The sequence below is a fragment of the Notamacropus eugenii genome, chromosome 6, assembly GCF_028372415.1.
Source record: "Notamacropus eugenii isolate mMacEug1 chromosome 6, mMacEug1.pri_v2, whole genome shotgun sequence".
NCBI classification, from domain to species: Eukaryota; Metazoa; Chordata; class Mammalia; order Diprotodontia; family Macropodidae; genus Notamacropus; species Notamacropus eugenii.
This window is the reverse complement of record NC_092877.1, coordinates 225,021,895-225,039,287: the sequence shown is the minus strand read 5'-3', so window position 1 is coordinate 225,039,287 and position 17,393 is coordinate 225,021,895. Positions and strand designations below refer to the sequence as shown.

Sequence of the window (17,393 nt, the reverse complement as noted above, 5' to 3'; positions counted from 1 at the left end):
AAAAAAGGTCTAGATCTTTCAAACACATGACTGTTTAACATAAACTGGTACTTTAACTAAATAATGTGGAACAACATTTCTGGGACCTGCAAGTAAAATACTTAGTTGGTCTATCTTTCTATCCTTTAGTAATAACTATTTTAACTGGCTAGTTTTTATTATTTCTAAAAAGATGAAACTAGAATGTAAAAATATGACCATTAAAATAAAATTTCATGTCTGTGAAGAAGAAAGTTTACATTTTTATTTAAAAAGTACTTTCAAACCAGAGGTGGGGAACTTTTAGCCTATGGAAAAACTCAGTCCTTAGTCTTAATCTCCTCTTGGTCCATAGGGCAAGTAACAAGAGGTAAAAAAATGACTATATGTTTCTTGCGGTCAAAATCCAATGTGGATTTAAACGTCTTTAGTACCAAAATTCTAAAAAGTACTCCTTGAAAGTTGATGTCTATTCTTTATGAAATCATATTTAATCTTTCTAACCTTCAAGGGCAGAAATAATAAAGACAATGTAGAATTTTTAGAAGTTTGCACAATTATTTCTATATATTATCTCCCCTGGACCTCAAAACAACCCTGAAAATGATCATTATCTGTTTATTGATGAGAAAACTGAGGCTCAAAGTCTTACATGTGGAGCTAATAAGTATCACAAAATTAACTTTCAGGTCTCATGAAGTATAAATTCATCGACTTATCCCTTATGTCACAGTGCCTCATGAGTGTTTGCTTCCCTTGAAAATGGGTGGGGAGAGTTTTCTATCATGTTTGAAAGTATAAATATGATAGTATTTTTACAACAAATTTTGTCTCAGTTTAGCTATAAAGACTGCAAAAAGATTTCTACTAGAAAATAGGTAATAATTTGGTTTCTCAGGCTTTGATCAAGTTGTTTTCTATCTCTGTGTCTTTTTCCCCTTAATTTTTAAACTCGTAATATACCTTGATTTAAGAACTTAAGAACGGATTGGCCTATTGGGCTACGTATAAAACATGGCACAGAGTTGCTCTTCACAGTTCTGCCCGACAACATGGGATCTTTGAGGACTGCATCTGACCATGTGGTGACTTGGTTGATCTTTTGAGGTCAGGAATTTGGAACTATAGCATGGCTATAACTAGATGGCTATTAGCACTAAGCCTGGCACCAATATGGTAAACCTCTGGCAGAAGAACACCGCCACACTGTACTTTTCCACTTTGTACTTATGATTGAATATCATTCTCAAGGGGCACATGTTTAAATGGAAGTGGCTTTGAGCCATCTGGATATCCTGTGTCTAGCAAGTGACAGGAGGAGAAGATTCTGTCACTGAAGACGAAGTCCACCATCCACAGGATTAATCCAAGTCTAGTTGTTTTACCAGAAGACAATTTTGGGGTAGTGAATAACCAAAGCAAAACATAATATAACATGGTTAATTAGTAGTCTTGTTAACTGTTTTATGTTCTGATGAGGTTTAAATTATCAATCTCACAGAAGACTGCAACAGTAGTTTGAAGTTATTGAATTTTCTCTTTTCTTTTTAAAGTTTGTTTGGGGGAAATGGGAGAGTCAAATTTGTATTAGTGACTCTAATGCTTAGCATTTCTTTTATATGTAGGAATAAATTATCTGCCTCAAAACTCATTCATATTGTACACTGGATATCTCTTACTCCCATTTTTTGGTGGGGAGGGAAAAGGGAATATGTTAGCCATATTCAAAGGTGTAAGTAAAATTGTAAAGTAAAATAATTGTAAGTAAAATTGCTAGGCACTGGATTGGGCATTTAGCAAGTTGAAACGTATGAGGATAGGGATCCTAGGTCCTTTCTCATTAGAAGAAAGGTTCCCTGGACTGAAACTGGGTTAGTCCTCATGCCTGGGCAAACAACAGGAAATGAGCATAGGACCCTAGCCATTCCTGTGGGCACAGAAGTAATAGTTCTTCAATGTTAGAACAGAATTAAAGTGTATTTTCATTATTCTCTCCCTCTATCTCTCCCTCCCCCTTCCCCTGTCTGTGTCTCTGTGTCTTTCTTCACTTTCCTTAAAGACCAAACTTTAAATCCATTTCACTCTGGAGTTCACAGATTGGACCACAATAGATCTGTGCCCAAGCTCCACTTAGTGGCTATATTTTGGGCCCTCCTGTCTTAGAGTGACTGTCAATAGTAACTATTTCTCTTTTGACCAGCAACCCTGAGGGTCTTCCCCTCCCAGTTTGATTTTTTTTTTTTTATTAAAGGGGCCATCCCTTGACTCACTTCTTAAAGACGCCTATTCAATGAACGAGCATTGCCTCACTCAAAGTGAGAACCTGAAAAGGCCTTAGCCTAAAAGGGCCAAGGTCTCCCATTACATCCTGGGCTATCTCCAGTCTTCCTCATGAATATCTGGCCACTGGACTTTGCTCTGGAGGAGAAAATAAGGCTGGTGACCTTGCTAAGTCCTCCCTCACTCAAATCAAAGTCAACTGTTAAGTCCTGTCATCATTTCCCTAATGTCACGGTCCTCTTCGAAAATGGACAAATACACCATATTTGATGAACAGATTTTATGATTTCTTTTCTCAGTATAAAAAGTGGATGAGTTGAAGCACATAAACAAAGAAATTCCGATTTGGAAGGAGTCCTGGCAGTCATTTAGTCCAACTCTTACCTGAAAAAGAATTTCCTTTACATCATGCTTGATGAGTTGTCATCCAGCCTTTGCTTGAGGACCTCTAACGAATGGAAATCAAATAACTAATGAACCAGCAAATTCCACTTTAAATAAGTTCTAACTGGTGGGAAAGTTTTCCTTATATTATGTCTAAATTTGCCTCATTTTAAGTTCTTCCTCTTATTCCCAGATCTCTTATCTGTGGCCAAACAGAACAAAATTTAATTTGTCTTCCACATGACAGGCTTTCATGTATTTGAAGATCCCTTTCATGTCCTTCCTGAATCTTCTCCCCAGACAAAACACTCCCTGCCTTCTACTGACCTTTACATAACCTAAACCTGAAAGTCTTTTACTATTTTTTGGTTTCTCTCATCTGGATACTCTCTGGATGATGAAAATAATAATAATACCTAACATTTATACGGTACTTACTGTGTGCCTGATACTGTGCTAAGAACTTAATAATGATTATGTTATTGGATCCCCTAACAACTCTGGGAAGTGGTTTGCTGTTATTATCCCCATTTTGCAGATGAGGAAGCAGAGGCAAACAGAGGTGATATGATTTTCCCAGCATCACACAGATAGTAAGTGTCTGAGGCTGGACTTGAATTCAGGACTTCCTGACTCCAGACCCAGTATCCACTGGAACACCTTGTTGTCCATAATAATCAATATCCTTCCTGAAATGTGATGCCCAAATTGAAACACAATGGCCAGGTGTAGTCTGATCATGGTAGACTAAAGAAGAACTGTCACCTCTTTATACCTGGAAGACATGACCTCTCTAAACATAGCCCAAGACTGCATTAACTTCTGTCAATGCTATATGGCTCAGTGGATAGACTACTGGATTTGGAATCAGGGAAACATCTTTTTGAGGTCAAATGTTGCCCTCAGTTGACCCTGGGCAGGTCACTTAACCCTGTTTACCTCAGTTTCCTCATCTGTAAAATGAGCTGGAGAAGGAAATGGTAAACCACTCCAGTATCTTTGTCCAGAAAACCCCAAATGGGGTCATGAAGAGTTGGACACAACTAAAAATCGACTGAACAATAAAAACCAAATATCTCATGTTTCATTTTTCTTGTATTCCTCCCCTTGTCTCCACTCACCAACCCCCACAGTTCTGGCCTTCGTATCCTTTCTCATGGTCTATTACAACAACCTTCCAATTAGTCTTTGTGTCTCAAGGCTTCCCTTACTCAATCTACCCTCCACATAGCATTTTATGTGATTTTCCTGAACTATAAATCTGACCACATCACATCTATGCAGTAAATTTCAGTGCCTCCCTATTGCTTCCAGGATCAACTATACAGCTCTTTGTTCAGCATTTAAGGCCCCTCACAACCTGGCCCCTTTCTATCTTTCCAGTCTTAATACACTTTACCCCCTTTGATGAACCCTAAGATCCATTCATATTAGCTTATTTGTTCCATTTCTGTGGCTTTACCTGGCCTGTCTTCAGTCTGGAATGATCTCCCTCTTCACCTCAGTCTCTTAGAATTCCTGCATTTTGTTAAAATTTGACTTAAATGGCTTCAGGAATCTTTTCCATGTTGCTAGTGCATTCCCCTTTAACAAAACGCTGTATCTGTTCTGTACATATCTTACATAGACTTACATGTTTTCAGCCCCTATTATGATGTGAGCTCTTTGAGGACAGAGGTTATTTTTACTTTTTCCGCCTTTGTATTGCTTAGACCATCGTAAGTGCTTAACAAATACCTGCTGGTTAATTGAAAAAAAAAAGCTCTATACCTATGTGGCCCTTGATTGATTTCTCCTTTCCTTTGCCTCCCAGGAACACTCCTCAATTCTGTTTTCAACTGTAAGGAAATGAGTATAGCAAAGGGAATATTCTCAAATTTAAAAAGTAATTCTCTGCCCCTAATATTCTTCCAATCTGCTCTCACTAGTCATAAACAGAAGCACAGAAAATCACATTTTGAGCTCAACTTGTGAGGTTTTTTTTAATATCACCTAAATTATTATTTTATATGGTTCCCGATGAGTCTGAGCAATTGGGTCTTGGGGCCAAACAGAGTGACAGCATAGATTTTCTTAAAGCACAAGTGGACTTAAAAACAAATTTGGTTATTTGAGACAGTGCTACTTGCCTTTTGGTCAATGTATCTGTTGTCCTCGATCGCTGATCTCTTGGAATGATCACAGGATGAAGACGAAGCTGAAGGAAGTCGTCTTAAGAGGCAGCTTGTGTCTTGCTGTTGGCGGTCAATGAATTGTTTCATAAAGCTTTCCCTTTGTAAACAAAGCAAAGAGATGTCAAACACTTAATGAAAAGAAGGAACGAATGCCCATTTTCTGGACTGACATGCCTGTTAAAGACATGTTGAGACAAAGCAGGAGAGGAAAAAGGAGACCCATATGCACTGCAAAGAAACAAGAAGCCGAGATTCTGAAAGACTTACTCTTTGGCCAGTGTTCTCTTTGATAACACCTCAGACATTCTTTTTCTTTTACAGTAATATTCTGCAGTGGAAGGAATTTCAAACAATTCTGTTCTGGTAATAGTTACAGATTCGCAGATTCTGCGAGTTAGGAGAGATGCTGGGGTCAATCTGTCAAACCTCCCACCTGATACAAGAATTCTTTTTATAAATATTGCCTCATTAAAAGAATACAATGATGTAGTCCTTGCGGAAAAAAACACCACATGAATTTATAAGGGTGAATTAGTAACTAAGGAATTTTAACATATCATCAAGATACTTTTTGTTCAGAAACATGAAAAAAATTGGCAACTTTAAATCACAGAAAGTATAAGCAGTGAGGATATGTAGTATATGTATATATTACGGGTAAGCAATATTCATGAAAAATGAAAATTTGCCTTACTTATTAATTCTCACTTAGAGAAGTATATATCAAACTTCATCTGTATAAATAGCCACTAAAATAGCTAATTTATTTTCACCATAATGATCTTATTCTTCACATTTTCATTTGGGTAGCATGTTTATTATGAATATAAATAGATTTTTATTTGAATTTTAAATATCATGGAATCAAAACTTGTCAAATATAGTGAGGAGTTAAAAATAAATCATCTCTCTTCCAACCTCCCCCCCCCCCATCTTCTTTAACTTAGAGGATCATAGAATGAGGACTGGAAGGAATCAAAACAGCTATATAATCCAATCCCATTATTTTGCAGACCAGTAAGAATATATAACTTGCCAAGGTCACATAGATGGTGAGCCTCAGAGGCAAAATATGAACCCAGGTCCTCTGATTGGAAAGCTAGTCTTCTTTTCACCGTATTGTATCCAGTAATCATATCTTGGGTCTCTTTTAAGTGTGATTTCACTTTACAGTTGTTTTCCTCCCTGGCCATGGATATTAGGAGGTCTTTGATTAAAAGGTGATTAGGAGTAGATGACAGTGGTTATGAGAAGTCTGATACACATTTTTTTTTAACACCAAAAGTAGTTTTCTACTTATTTGGTGGTCCAAAAATCAAGTGACTGTCTCAGGAGAAAAGCCAGTTACTGTCTGGACTGTAGCAAGGGGCTCCCTCATTTAGGCCCAAGGAATATAAATTCATCAGCTGCTTTGTGTACCAATTTTTCTATGGGGATCTTTCTAGACCAAAAGTGAATTTTCATTTCAAAAGGTAAGTAATGATAGCTAATTCTTCTATTGAACTTCATATTTTACAGGTTGATTTACACATATTATCTCATTTAATCTTATTTTGAAAATGAGAAAAATGAGCCTGAGAGGTTAGGGGACTTAGGCTCGCATAATTAGTAAACTTTTAAGGTAGGATTTGAATTGTATTCTTATTGACTTCATGCCAGGCACTCTATGTACTACTCCGGGCTACCTTTCTGAGGAGGGAAATGCAATTGGGAGAATGCTTAATACATTTCAAAAATGCTTTTTTCTTTAATTGTGAATATATATGTACCTTTTCATATATACTTACATGTATATATCTATATTTTCATATATATTTAGGAATTCAAACATTCAGGAATTTGTCTATGTGCATGTATACGATTATATACTAAAATGTATTTATGTACATACATAATGTTGTACCATATTACATAGTACAGAACTGTATATATACTTATAAATATATTGCTGAATTTGAGATAAAGAATTTAACACCAAATTTAAAATCAAAGAAATACAAATAAAGAAAGTACCTGATTTTAGGAACTGTAAAATCTGAAGGAAGCTTTGAGATTTTCACCATTTGTGGTCGATTGGGAAATTTTTCAAAGATACGCAGGCGCAAAGGAAGTTTTTCCTTGGTGTCTGCATTTGCTTCACTTTGCTTCAACTAAAAAAGGAATGAAGGTTATCAGTAACTGTAGGTTAGTGATTCATAATCGATAGACCAAGAAGAGTAATCACACAACGAAACATAAGATGGCAGCAAAGACCTACCAAGCACTGCCATAGCAAGTGCTGTGTGCACTGAGACTGAAATTCTGTAAAGCACAAAACTAGAAAAAAAAGACATGTCAAAGTCTACAAGAAGAGAGAAAATGCTTATATTTTTAATTTCAGATTAAACCTTTGAGAGCATCATATATACAATTCTGGTTTACTGTTATTTACTGAACATTTTTTAAAAAATGGTATTGTTTACTTTTGTGACAACTACATTTCCAAATATATATATCCCCTTTCTTTTAAATTCTTTACATCTTTTATTAGAACTTTGATTTCATTGGTGTAAAAAGTCCTGATGAGGCACTCACTTTACTGATGCAGATTAATCATAATAATAGCTAGAATTTATATAGTTTTATAGGTTTGCAAAGCAATTTATAAATATCTTATTTTTATGCTCACAACAAGTCTAGGAGGTAGACTTTACTATTATCTTCTTTTTACAGATGAGGATACCAAAGCTTCCCAGGTACCTTTAACTCTGGTGCCTTTCTTTCCTCTCTTGATTATTTCCAATTTATCCTGTATATAGTATTTTGAACATAGTTGTTTACATGTTGTCTTCCTCATTAGTCAGTGAGCTCCTTGAGAATAGGGACTATCTTTTGCCTTTCTTTATATCCTCATTGCTTAGCCCACTACCTGGTACACAGTAGGCATTTAAAAAAAATGTTTTCAACTGATTTAGTAACTTGTCCAGGGTCACAGAGCTAATGAATATCTGAGACAATATGTGAATTCAGGTCTTCCTACTAGGTCCAGAGCTCTATTTACTGTACCTTTCTAGCCTACCCATTGTGAAGTTAATAGCACTGGAAATTTGAGGACTGAGAAGTTCAATGACTTTTTCCAGGTCATACTGCCAGTGTGTGTATCAGGATCAGAACTTGAACACAAGTCTGCCTAAAGTGGACACCATCTTCCTATCTACTAATTCATGCTTCCTCTTCTTTTTATCAGTAAATTGAAATATTTCTATTTTTCTTAAAATAAAAAAAACCAAAAATCCATCAAATTCATAGTTGTCAGAACTGGTCAGCAAAAGAAGTATGTAGGGGGTGAGTGAGGCATAAAACCAGACTAAATAGTAATGCTAAAGAAAACAGAGAGCTTTTAAAAAGTTTGCACTGCATGATTATGTAATACAAATTACAAAATACATATGTAATATATATACAATATATAACAGCATATACAGTTATTGTGTTCATCCTTCGTTGCTGCAGAAGACCACGCCATCAGAGAAATGATGACATGACTGGCACTCGACTTTGTTCTGAGTGTGTGTGTGTGTGTATATATATAAATGCATACACAGACACCTACACACATATATGTGCATATAAATAAATATACATACGCATATCACTCTCTAAGACATTCCTAAGTTGCATAAAAGGCGCTAACTTGTATTGGTAGAGTTTTCCCATTCTAAAGTTGCCTATATCAATGATATTACAAATTGATTCCTTAACCACTTCATGGGTTTATCCAATGCATCTATATTATCACCACATACAATCAATGATATAAGTTGACATTTACATAGCTTTGTGGTTTGTAAAGCACTTTACATCAGAGGTGTCAAATATGCAGGCTGCCACACTCCTGAGTAGGGCCAGAAGTACATTAAAATATAATTGGGAAATAGTTAACAAAATAAATAAAAATACAGTAAAACACAGATAATTGCAATCTGTGATTTTCTAAGTTGATAGGAAGCTGACAGGGATCCTTATGGATGGTTAAGGGGCTCCATTTCTATTTGAGTTTGACCCCACTGCTTTACTCAATGATCTCATTTGATCTTTATAACACTTGAGGTCAATATTACTGGTATTAGTCAATGGTACAGATATTATCATCCCTATTTTGCAGAGGAAAAATGTGTAATCAAGTGACTTGTTTGCGGTCACTCAGCTATAGCTCCTTAACTGGGAAGTGAGACCAGGTGTTCCTGACTCTCTTTCCTTTCTTAAGAAGTTCAGCACCTGACTTACAGTCTTCCTTTTCTTTTTTCTTCAACTATCTCACAATTGAGAACTTTAGGAAATGTTTATGGTCCCTCAAATATCTCCTAAAGTAATCACCAGGCTCTTCTTTTTTCAGCCCCATCTTCCCCACATCAGAGCTCTCTCCACAGAAAAGTCTGAGAAGTCTAGCAGTATATAATGCTGAGGCAAAAAAAAGCTCCCTCCGATGGGAGAGGCAGAAGCATCCATAGAAAGATATTGTAGGAGGCATGCTTCCTTAGATTTGAATCTCTGGAAGTCTTCACTCCCTTTGTAGGGCAGAAAGTATTAGTACTCCCTAAAGAACTCCCATTTCTGTGAGCCAGGCATGGGCAGTAGACGTAGTCTACTGGCAGCACCTGTAAAGAGAAGCCTCTTCACTTCCCCAAAGAAGGTAGTGTTCAAGACCTTGATGTGACTCCATCTGAATTCTTTCCCCTCATCTCACCTCCACCACTGGTGACCCAGTGATTCATGCCTTCTCTCACTCCCTGGGAATACCTTCTTCCCCAAACCTCACAAGACAAGGGGTTAAATGCAGTAACATCAGAAGGGGGGTTGCCTTTTCTCATACTTTTCCTATCCTTGTACCATTCCCCTGTCTTTTCTCAGTACTACTTTCCCTTTTAATGTCTGAGGGAACATAGAGTAGTAGAGGAATTTGAGGCACAAGAACTGTAAATGGCCGGCAGGGAGGATGGAGTGACTCTCTGTCCCCCATGTCAGTGCATGGAGAGAAGCCTTGCCTGCTGGCTCATTCCCCTCTATTATTCTGAGTATAAGGAAGAAAAGAGCCTCTTCTTCCTTTCTTAACCTCCTCTTCCCCCGTTTTCTGAGGATCCTTTCAGTCTTAGATTAACTAAAGGTAAGAGGTTCACATCTGAAATTTTCCCTGGAGGGAAAAGGGAAGGGAAAACAGAATTTTAATTATTTTTTTCTAATTACAATAGATGGGAACTCTTCGTGGCCACTCCCATGTGTGACTCGTGTATCTCACTCATATAACTCCTATAATTTACCACTCCAGAAAATGACCTTAATTTTTACTTTATGTTTATGTCCTTTATATACTATCTGCAGTGGTGCCCTTTGGGGTAAGGCTAGATGTCATTTATGTGATTCTATAACTTCTTTTGTATACAATAATCCTGTGAGGATGGTTGTACAAATATTATCATGCACATTCTGTAGATGAAACTCAGGCTCAGAGAGTACCATGTGATAAAACCACAGCTTGAATCCAGGTCTTTCAATCGATTGTACCTCTTGGGCAAGAGGCATGTCTATTTACTCTACTTTATGTATTTAAACACTGAAACCATTATCATATGAAGTAAGGATATTACTTACTAATGTTTTGACAAGGAAAGTGATAATGACAATGAAACGGGTCCCCAAAAGGCTACAAAATATAAACTTCTGTCATACAATTTGCCACTGTTAAATTAAAAAAAAAAACAAAAACAAATAAACCTGATAGTAGATAGGCTAAGCAATAAAACTATGAAAAAAATCAAGAGATTAAATTAAAGAAACTATTCTCCAATGCAAATATTAGAGAAAAAACAATATCCAGGAGTGGTAGGAGTATGTAAATAGAAGGTAAAAATAAAGAAAATGAAGGTAAATACATAAAACCAGACTAGAGAGGAAAAAGACCATGAGAAGGATAAGACAAAATTTAGAGAAATAATAGAAAGAATTGAAGCAGAAGAGAAAGATGCATCACACAGAAATGACAATGATGTCAACAGACAGTATAGCCTTAAAATGGGCAAGTAGCCCTCTAAAGTGTGGGCATGATGGAAGCACAGAAGGAAATGAGCAAACATAAAACATTATTTGTACAAAAGATATTTATAGCAGACCTTTTCATAACAGCAAAGAACTGGAAACTAAGGAGGTACCTCTCAATTAGGGTAAGGCTAAAAAATTATGTGAATGTAATGGAATAATATTGTAATGTCAGAAATGAAGAAAGAGAGCTTCAGAGAGACCTGGGAAGAGTTGTATGAATTGATACAGAGTGAAGTGAGCAGAACCAGGAGAAAAACTTATGCCATAACATTAATACTGTAAAAACAAACAATTGTAATTGACTTAAGAACTCTGGTTGATGCAATGATCAATCCTGATTCTAGGAGACTGATTATGAAAAATGCTGTCTATCTCATGACTCAAGTGATGAACTAAATGTGAAAGATGAGACATACATTTTGTGAGAATTTGTTTTCCTTGTCTATGCTTATATATCCCAAGGTTTTTATATTTCTTTTTTCTCCTTCTTTTATGCTGAAAGGCAGAAAAGAAAAAAAATTCCTTTAGAACAGAAAAAAAATTAAAGCTAAAAATGTTACTACTTAAAAACATTTCAGAATGTTAAGACAGTAAATTATCTGCTAGCACTTGAAGAATGGTATGATTTAGTTACTGAAATATAGTAGTTAAGGGTTACAATACACACAGATTATTGACATTTTAAGAATGAGGTTCTAGGAAAATACATTGGAACTTAAACAACAATGAATATAATTGCTATCTGGTGATTCAAAACATACTTTGGATGTGTTTAAGTGCTAGTTAAAACAAATTTCCAGTTCACAGAATATCAGCTAAACAAGGTTTACTGCTGAGGCACAAAATCACATCCATATTTCTAGATGAGCAGATTTCTTCTGCATGATAACTCTCAAAAGGATTCTCTTTGACCTTAAACGACTAGAGATATATCCCAGGTGTATAATAGAATTTTTGTGTAGGTGGCTGATTTACTAGGAAAGAGTGCAGAATCTAGAGACGAGAAGAGACTTCAAATTGAACTAATCAAGAAAATAAGTTTCCTTGTCTGAGATACAGCTCTCCTCAGATGAAAAAAATCAACATTTCAGTTACCCTCAGGTTTGCCCTGGACTGACGCAGGATTCAATTCAATTAGGGCATACTTTGTGCTGGAAACTAAGCCAAGCATTGGATGTACAAAAACAAAATGATAAATGGTTATATTAGATAAATATTTATAGTAAAATGGCAGAAATGAGTGGGCCAGACTTGCTGTGGTTCAGGTAATACAATTCAATTCAACAAACATTCATGAAGTACAAATTAAGAATTTGGGGAGTAGTGTATAGTTTAATTTGGGCTGAAATGTAGGAGGCATGAAAAGGACTTATGCGAAGTAAAAGCTGTAATGGTAAATTGGAGTCAGATTATGGAGAGCCTGGAATCCCAGATTCAAGAAAGCGTATTTAGTTTGGGAGAAAACAGAGATATTGAAGGTTGGAGCAATATTTAAAGAAAATTAATCTGGCAGAGGTGTGTAAGGATAGATAGAAGGGAAGACAGGGGTTGAGGGATTAATTAGGAGGTTATTGCAACACTCTGTGTGAAAGGTAATTTGGAAAGTGTCAATGGGAATGGAAAAAAAGCATGATAAGCGAAAATAGAACTGATAAGCCTACGTGAGTATTTAGGTGTAGTGAGTGAGGGTAGAGAGTCAAAGATGTCAAAAGTTTGTAGTTTATGTGGCAAATGCTGTCATTAGTGGAATATCAGAAGAAGAGCATTTGTCAGAGACATTGATTTCAATTTGAACATGTAGATTTTGAATTTTTGGTGGAACATGCAGGTGGAGATCTCCATAAGATGTTTGGAACTATGGAAAGGACAGGTCTGGAGAAAAGAGACTTGGCAGACACAATATTAGAAACAAATCAATTCAATCCAACATACATCAAGTTTATATTTTGTAGAAAGCACTATTCTAGCTGCTTAGATGGAAATGACATAAACCTTCTAGCACCCTATGGCTCACAATCTAGTAGGGAAAGGAGACAGATAAATGAATAATTATAAAGTTTGTATGGAACAAGCATGTAGGAAGTATCAAAGAGAGAGGTATCAGAGATTTCAAGAGGGAGGGATCACCTCCATATGCAGGTAATGATTCAAGGAAATACTCATAGAGAAGTTGGCCCTTGGATTAAATCTTGAAGGGAGAGAGGGGTTTTTTAACAATAGGGGCCATATGGAAGAAGTTTCTTCCTCTTGTCAGTCATGGAAAGCACAAAGGCATAGAGGTAGAAGAGGAAAGGATGAGGACAAGGAATGAGAATAATCCAGTATAGAGGAGTCTGGAGGGAATGAGATCAAAGTCCTAGGTGGAAATGCTAGTTTTCTTTGAATAGGACAAGAGTTTCTTTCCTAAGAGTAATGAGGGAAGGAAAAAAGAATAAAAATAGGTATAAAAATAAGGAGAGATTTCAGGCTGGTGGATTCTTTGAGAGGTTTAAGTCAGGTAGCTTTAATATTATCAGTAAAATCAGAAAAATAAAAGGTAAGCTTATCTTCCTTGAGTGAACTGAGATCACTGGGGACTTGAGAGTGTAAAAGGTTTGGAAATAGCTACTTTGGGGAAAGCAATAAAGAATTGCTAAAAGACTTGTGTAGCAGACAAATTTAGATGACTATCCTAATGCTAAGTGGTAGATGATCCATATGCTTGTATACTAAGGAATTTTCAAAATATTTAAAAGGACTCTAGCACATTGTGTGGACCTCCTTGTGAAAGATCTGTGGCAAAGCATGGGGTTGGGGGTCTTAGGGCAAGGAATCAACTTGGGATCCACATGGCAAGTATTTCAATATAATTGGTTTACTTTGTAGTCATTACTTTATTCCATGCATTTAAAAACATTCTAAAGTATTCATAGACTTCACCAGACAGCTAAAGGTGTGCACAATACAAAAAAGATTAAGAAAACCTGTTTTAGAGGATGAGAAGGTATGTGTGGTTGGCTTGGTTACAATCATCACTGGCAGAAGCTGTACCTACATCCATGAGATCACAGATCCATTGAGCTATTGAAATATTATCTCCAGGTAAAAAAATTGACTACTCTCTCATAGCATGTGGGGCAATACAGCTTTCTTTTTTTTCTTGCATGCTGTAATATCAAAGACATCTCATCTGAAACCCATGTAAAGCAACTTTTCCCCACAATGATGGGACAAATCAATAATATGTTATCTCAGTAGTATTAAAAGGAAAAATAAAGACTGAGTAAATTTGCCTCCAATTTCTATAGTGCTCATCCACCTACCCATATGTAAAAGCCAGGACCCTGACATATGCAGGAGGGCCTGCTATCACAGGTTCTTTGATTTGCTTTTCTAAAAGGAAAAGCAACTTTTGGGGAGTCAAAAATCACCTTAATCAAGCACATATACCACTCACTTAGTTCAGGAGAAAAAGTCAGCATCCTGAATTTCAGAGAAAATACAGAGAAATAAAGATCAATAGACAGTGCTTCCAGCTGCCTGACATAAGCACTACATACACCATACACCAACAGACAGATCCAACTCTCTTACCATTACAAATATATATAGTTACCAGAGAGAGAAGAAACAACATCTGGGTTTTCAAAGCCAGGGGGCTGCTTAGTGGCTGCCCAGAGTCCTCATCTGGCCAAACAAACACTTCCAGTCAGTAAGCCCCAAAGTAAAACCTCACATCAGAGTACTTGTACATTTTTTCAGAGCCAAAGGATACCACAACCTTTGAGAACTAGTGCCTTATTAGAAAATTAACAAAAGATGTGCACCTTCCTAGAAATCTTCCCTAATCAAACTCCCCTTAATGGGTAGACCCTTTAACGGGTGGGGAAGATCTCATTAAGAAGCAAAATTATATTAACAATAATCAAAAGTGCATTATCAATATATCATATTCAGACCATCACACAAAAATACCAAGAACAATGAATGAACTAATGACTATTGCATAATGATGTTTAATGATAATATCATTCCAGGACACTCTTGGCCTTCTAAAAAAGTATTTCACCTTCTCTTCAACAACATCCACAAAAAAGATGGCAGATAATCCTACCCTTTCCCATTCTTTATCACCCTTTGCTGATGCCAACGCAAGAAATAGTGAACATTTAAACATTAATACCATTGATATAAACACATAAATATGAAAACTCTGCATGGACTTGTCATCTTTCCCATCCTTGATATAAACAAATAAACATCACAGTCTCCTGGTTCTATAAAAGCATGCTGGGTAACACCAATTATTACAAGTAATGGGGAATACACACTAACTGTAGCTGAAAGAAAGGGATCCTTGAGGGGCTGGAACATAATTCATGGGAGCCAAGGATTTTATTTTTTTTATATTAAAAAAAAAATGAAATGTAAAATGTAGCACAAGAAAGGTCATTTATAATGACTTCCATTGAACAAGAAACCTGAATACAGCAGCTAGATAGGAGAGCTTTGTAACAAACATGTAGTAAAGAAGCAAAGCACAGCTGCTTCCTTCCCCTCTAAAAAGTAAAGGAACCTTAAAAAAATCAGTCATCTAACCCTAGTGCAATTCCACCGCTCAGCATCTGTCACGCTGAGCTGTCATTACCTACTGGGCAGCTGAAAGCACGCTGCCTGGCTTTGGCCCCTTGAGAGATCTCGGCTCTAATTGCTCTGCATGATACATACCTTGTTCTGCCTCATCACTTAAATCTTCCACATTTCAGCCTGTGCTTTCTTCATTTAAATATATATAAACATGATTCAGTTTCATTTTCTTTCTAAATATGGCACCTAGCAACATAATCAAGGGATTCAGTTGAATGAAATTAAGCAGTGCTCTGGGTTAGAGTTATTTGTGTGTACTTCTTTTTTCAAGAAAATGATTATTTTAAAAAGTCAGATGTTATGTTGTCGATCAGTCATTTTTAGTGGTGTCTGACTTCATGACTTCATTTATTTTTTTTTATTTTTTTTGGAAAAGATACTGTCATGGTTTACCATTTCCTTTTCCAGCATATTTTACAGATAAGGAAACTGAGGCAAACAGGGTTAAGTGCCTTGCCTTGGGTCACACAGCTTCTAGGTATCTGAGGCCAGATTTGAGCTCATGAAGATGTCTCCCTGATCCCAAGCTCAGTGCTTTATCTGCTACGCTACATAACTGCCTATACTATTTTTCAAGAAAATGATTTAAAAAATCAGATGTTATAACATTTCATATTTATAAATTAAGTGTAAGGTTCCTCTGGAGGCATCATGTTGACATTTGTTAGTATAACTGGTGGGTACAGGGAAATCTTAAGGCTCTGACATACCACTGTTCTACCATTCAGTATAAAAGAGATACCTTTTCTCTAAATCTTCATTAGGAGTAAAACAAAAAAAAGCAGGGTTTTCCTGACACCAGTAGTTCTGCTGTTTTTCCAAGCCTGAGTATGATGCAAGAGGTCAAAAGTTTTTTTCAAAGTCCAGATAATTATCCATCCCAAATGAGTCATTTCTACAAGCTATTTTGCATAAAGAATTTTACAACTCAAATCACATGGGTTATGGGTAAACACAAGGATGTACAGTGACATCTGGAGCAACTATTAAATGTGTGGGTTTCACTAATGCCACATACATTTCTGCAAAACCTTGCTACACAAATATGAAGGCTTTTCTGTTTGACCCTGTGAAATCAGAGGCGACTTTATAAAGAAGAAAGTGTTTGTCTCATTTTCTGCACTGGATATGAAAGAGTCAGCACTATAATATGACATATGAGTTTATGACATTACCTAGACTCAATAAAGTTTCTTTTTATTTAGAGAAAAATCTCAGTTGGCCTTTTTTTGCTTGTTTACTTATTTGTCATAAATGATATTCTAATAGCTTGTTCTAATGATGAATCTAACACATTTCAAGCTCTAACTGAAGTTTCATGGAGTAAAGCTTATCTCATTGGGAGGACAGATCACAACATCAGTTTAAAAGAAAGTGCTAATTTTCTTGGTCAGCCCACAAGGGAAAACATACTGCCTTTATATAACATCTGGCACCCAAGAAGCTCAAGGTTCAGGACATTGGCTCATTAAGTGTTCCTACTGTGTTTTATGAGAGTTTGCAGAAGTCATACCTGCTCATTTATTTGTTTTATCACTGCAGTGATTCAGATAATAAGAAGAATTATTTTCTTGAATAATATTTGGTAATGATAGGTAAAATAACATATCCATATTTACCATGTAAATGGTGGTAAAATTAGAAAATGGAATTCATGTGGAATTCGGCCCATTTAAGAACCTTCATCCCACTTGCATACCCATAAACCTCCATTTCCCAAATTAGAAGCTTACTCTTCTACTTTTATTGTCACTTAACAGTTCAATAAACTCCAATGGTTCCTTATTATTTCTATGATAGTGAATAAACTCTCCTGTCTGGCATTTAAATCTGCAGCAGCAAGCATCCCTACCCATCCAAGACGGCCTGCTAGCA

General features: G+C 36.3%; 1 protein-coding gene across 1 annotated transcript in view; it reads right to left on the bottom strand.

The window, feature by feature from the left end:
- Window positions 1-17,393, bottom strand: part of NALCN (sodium leak channel, non-selective) — a 526,457-nt gene that overhangs the window by 121,740 nt on the left and 387,324 nt on the right. Inside the window, exons 17-18 of the mRNA XM_072622030.1 lie at window positions 6,831-6,967; window positions 4,773-4,914 (exon numbers count right to left, since the gene is read on the bottom strand). Coding sequence (XP_072478131.1) covers window positions 4,773-4,914; window positions 6,831-6,967 — 279 coding nt within the window. The remainder of the gene's footprint in view (window positions 1-4,772; window positions 4,915-6,830; window positions 6,968-17,393) is intronic.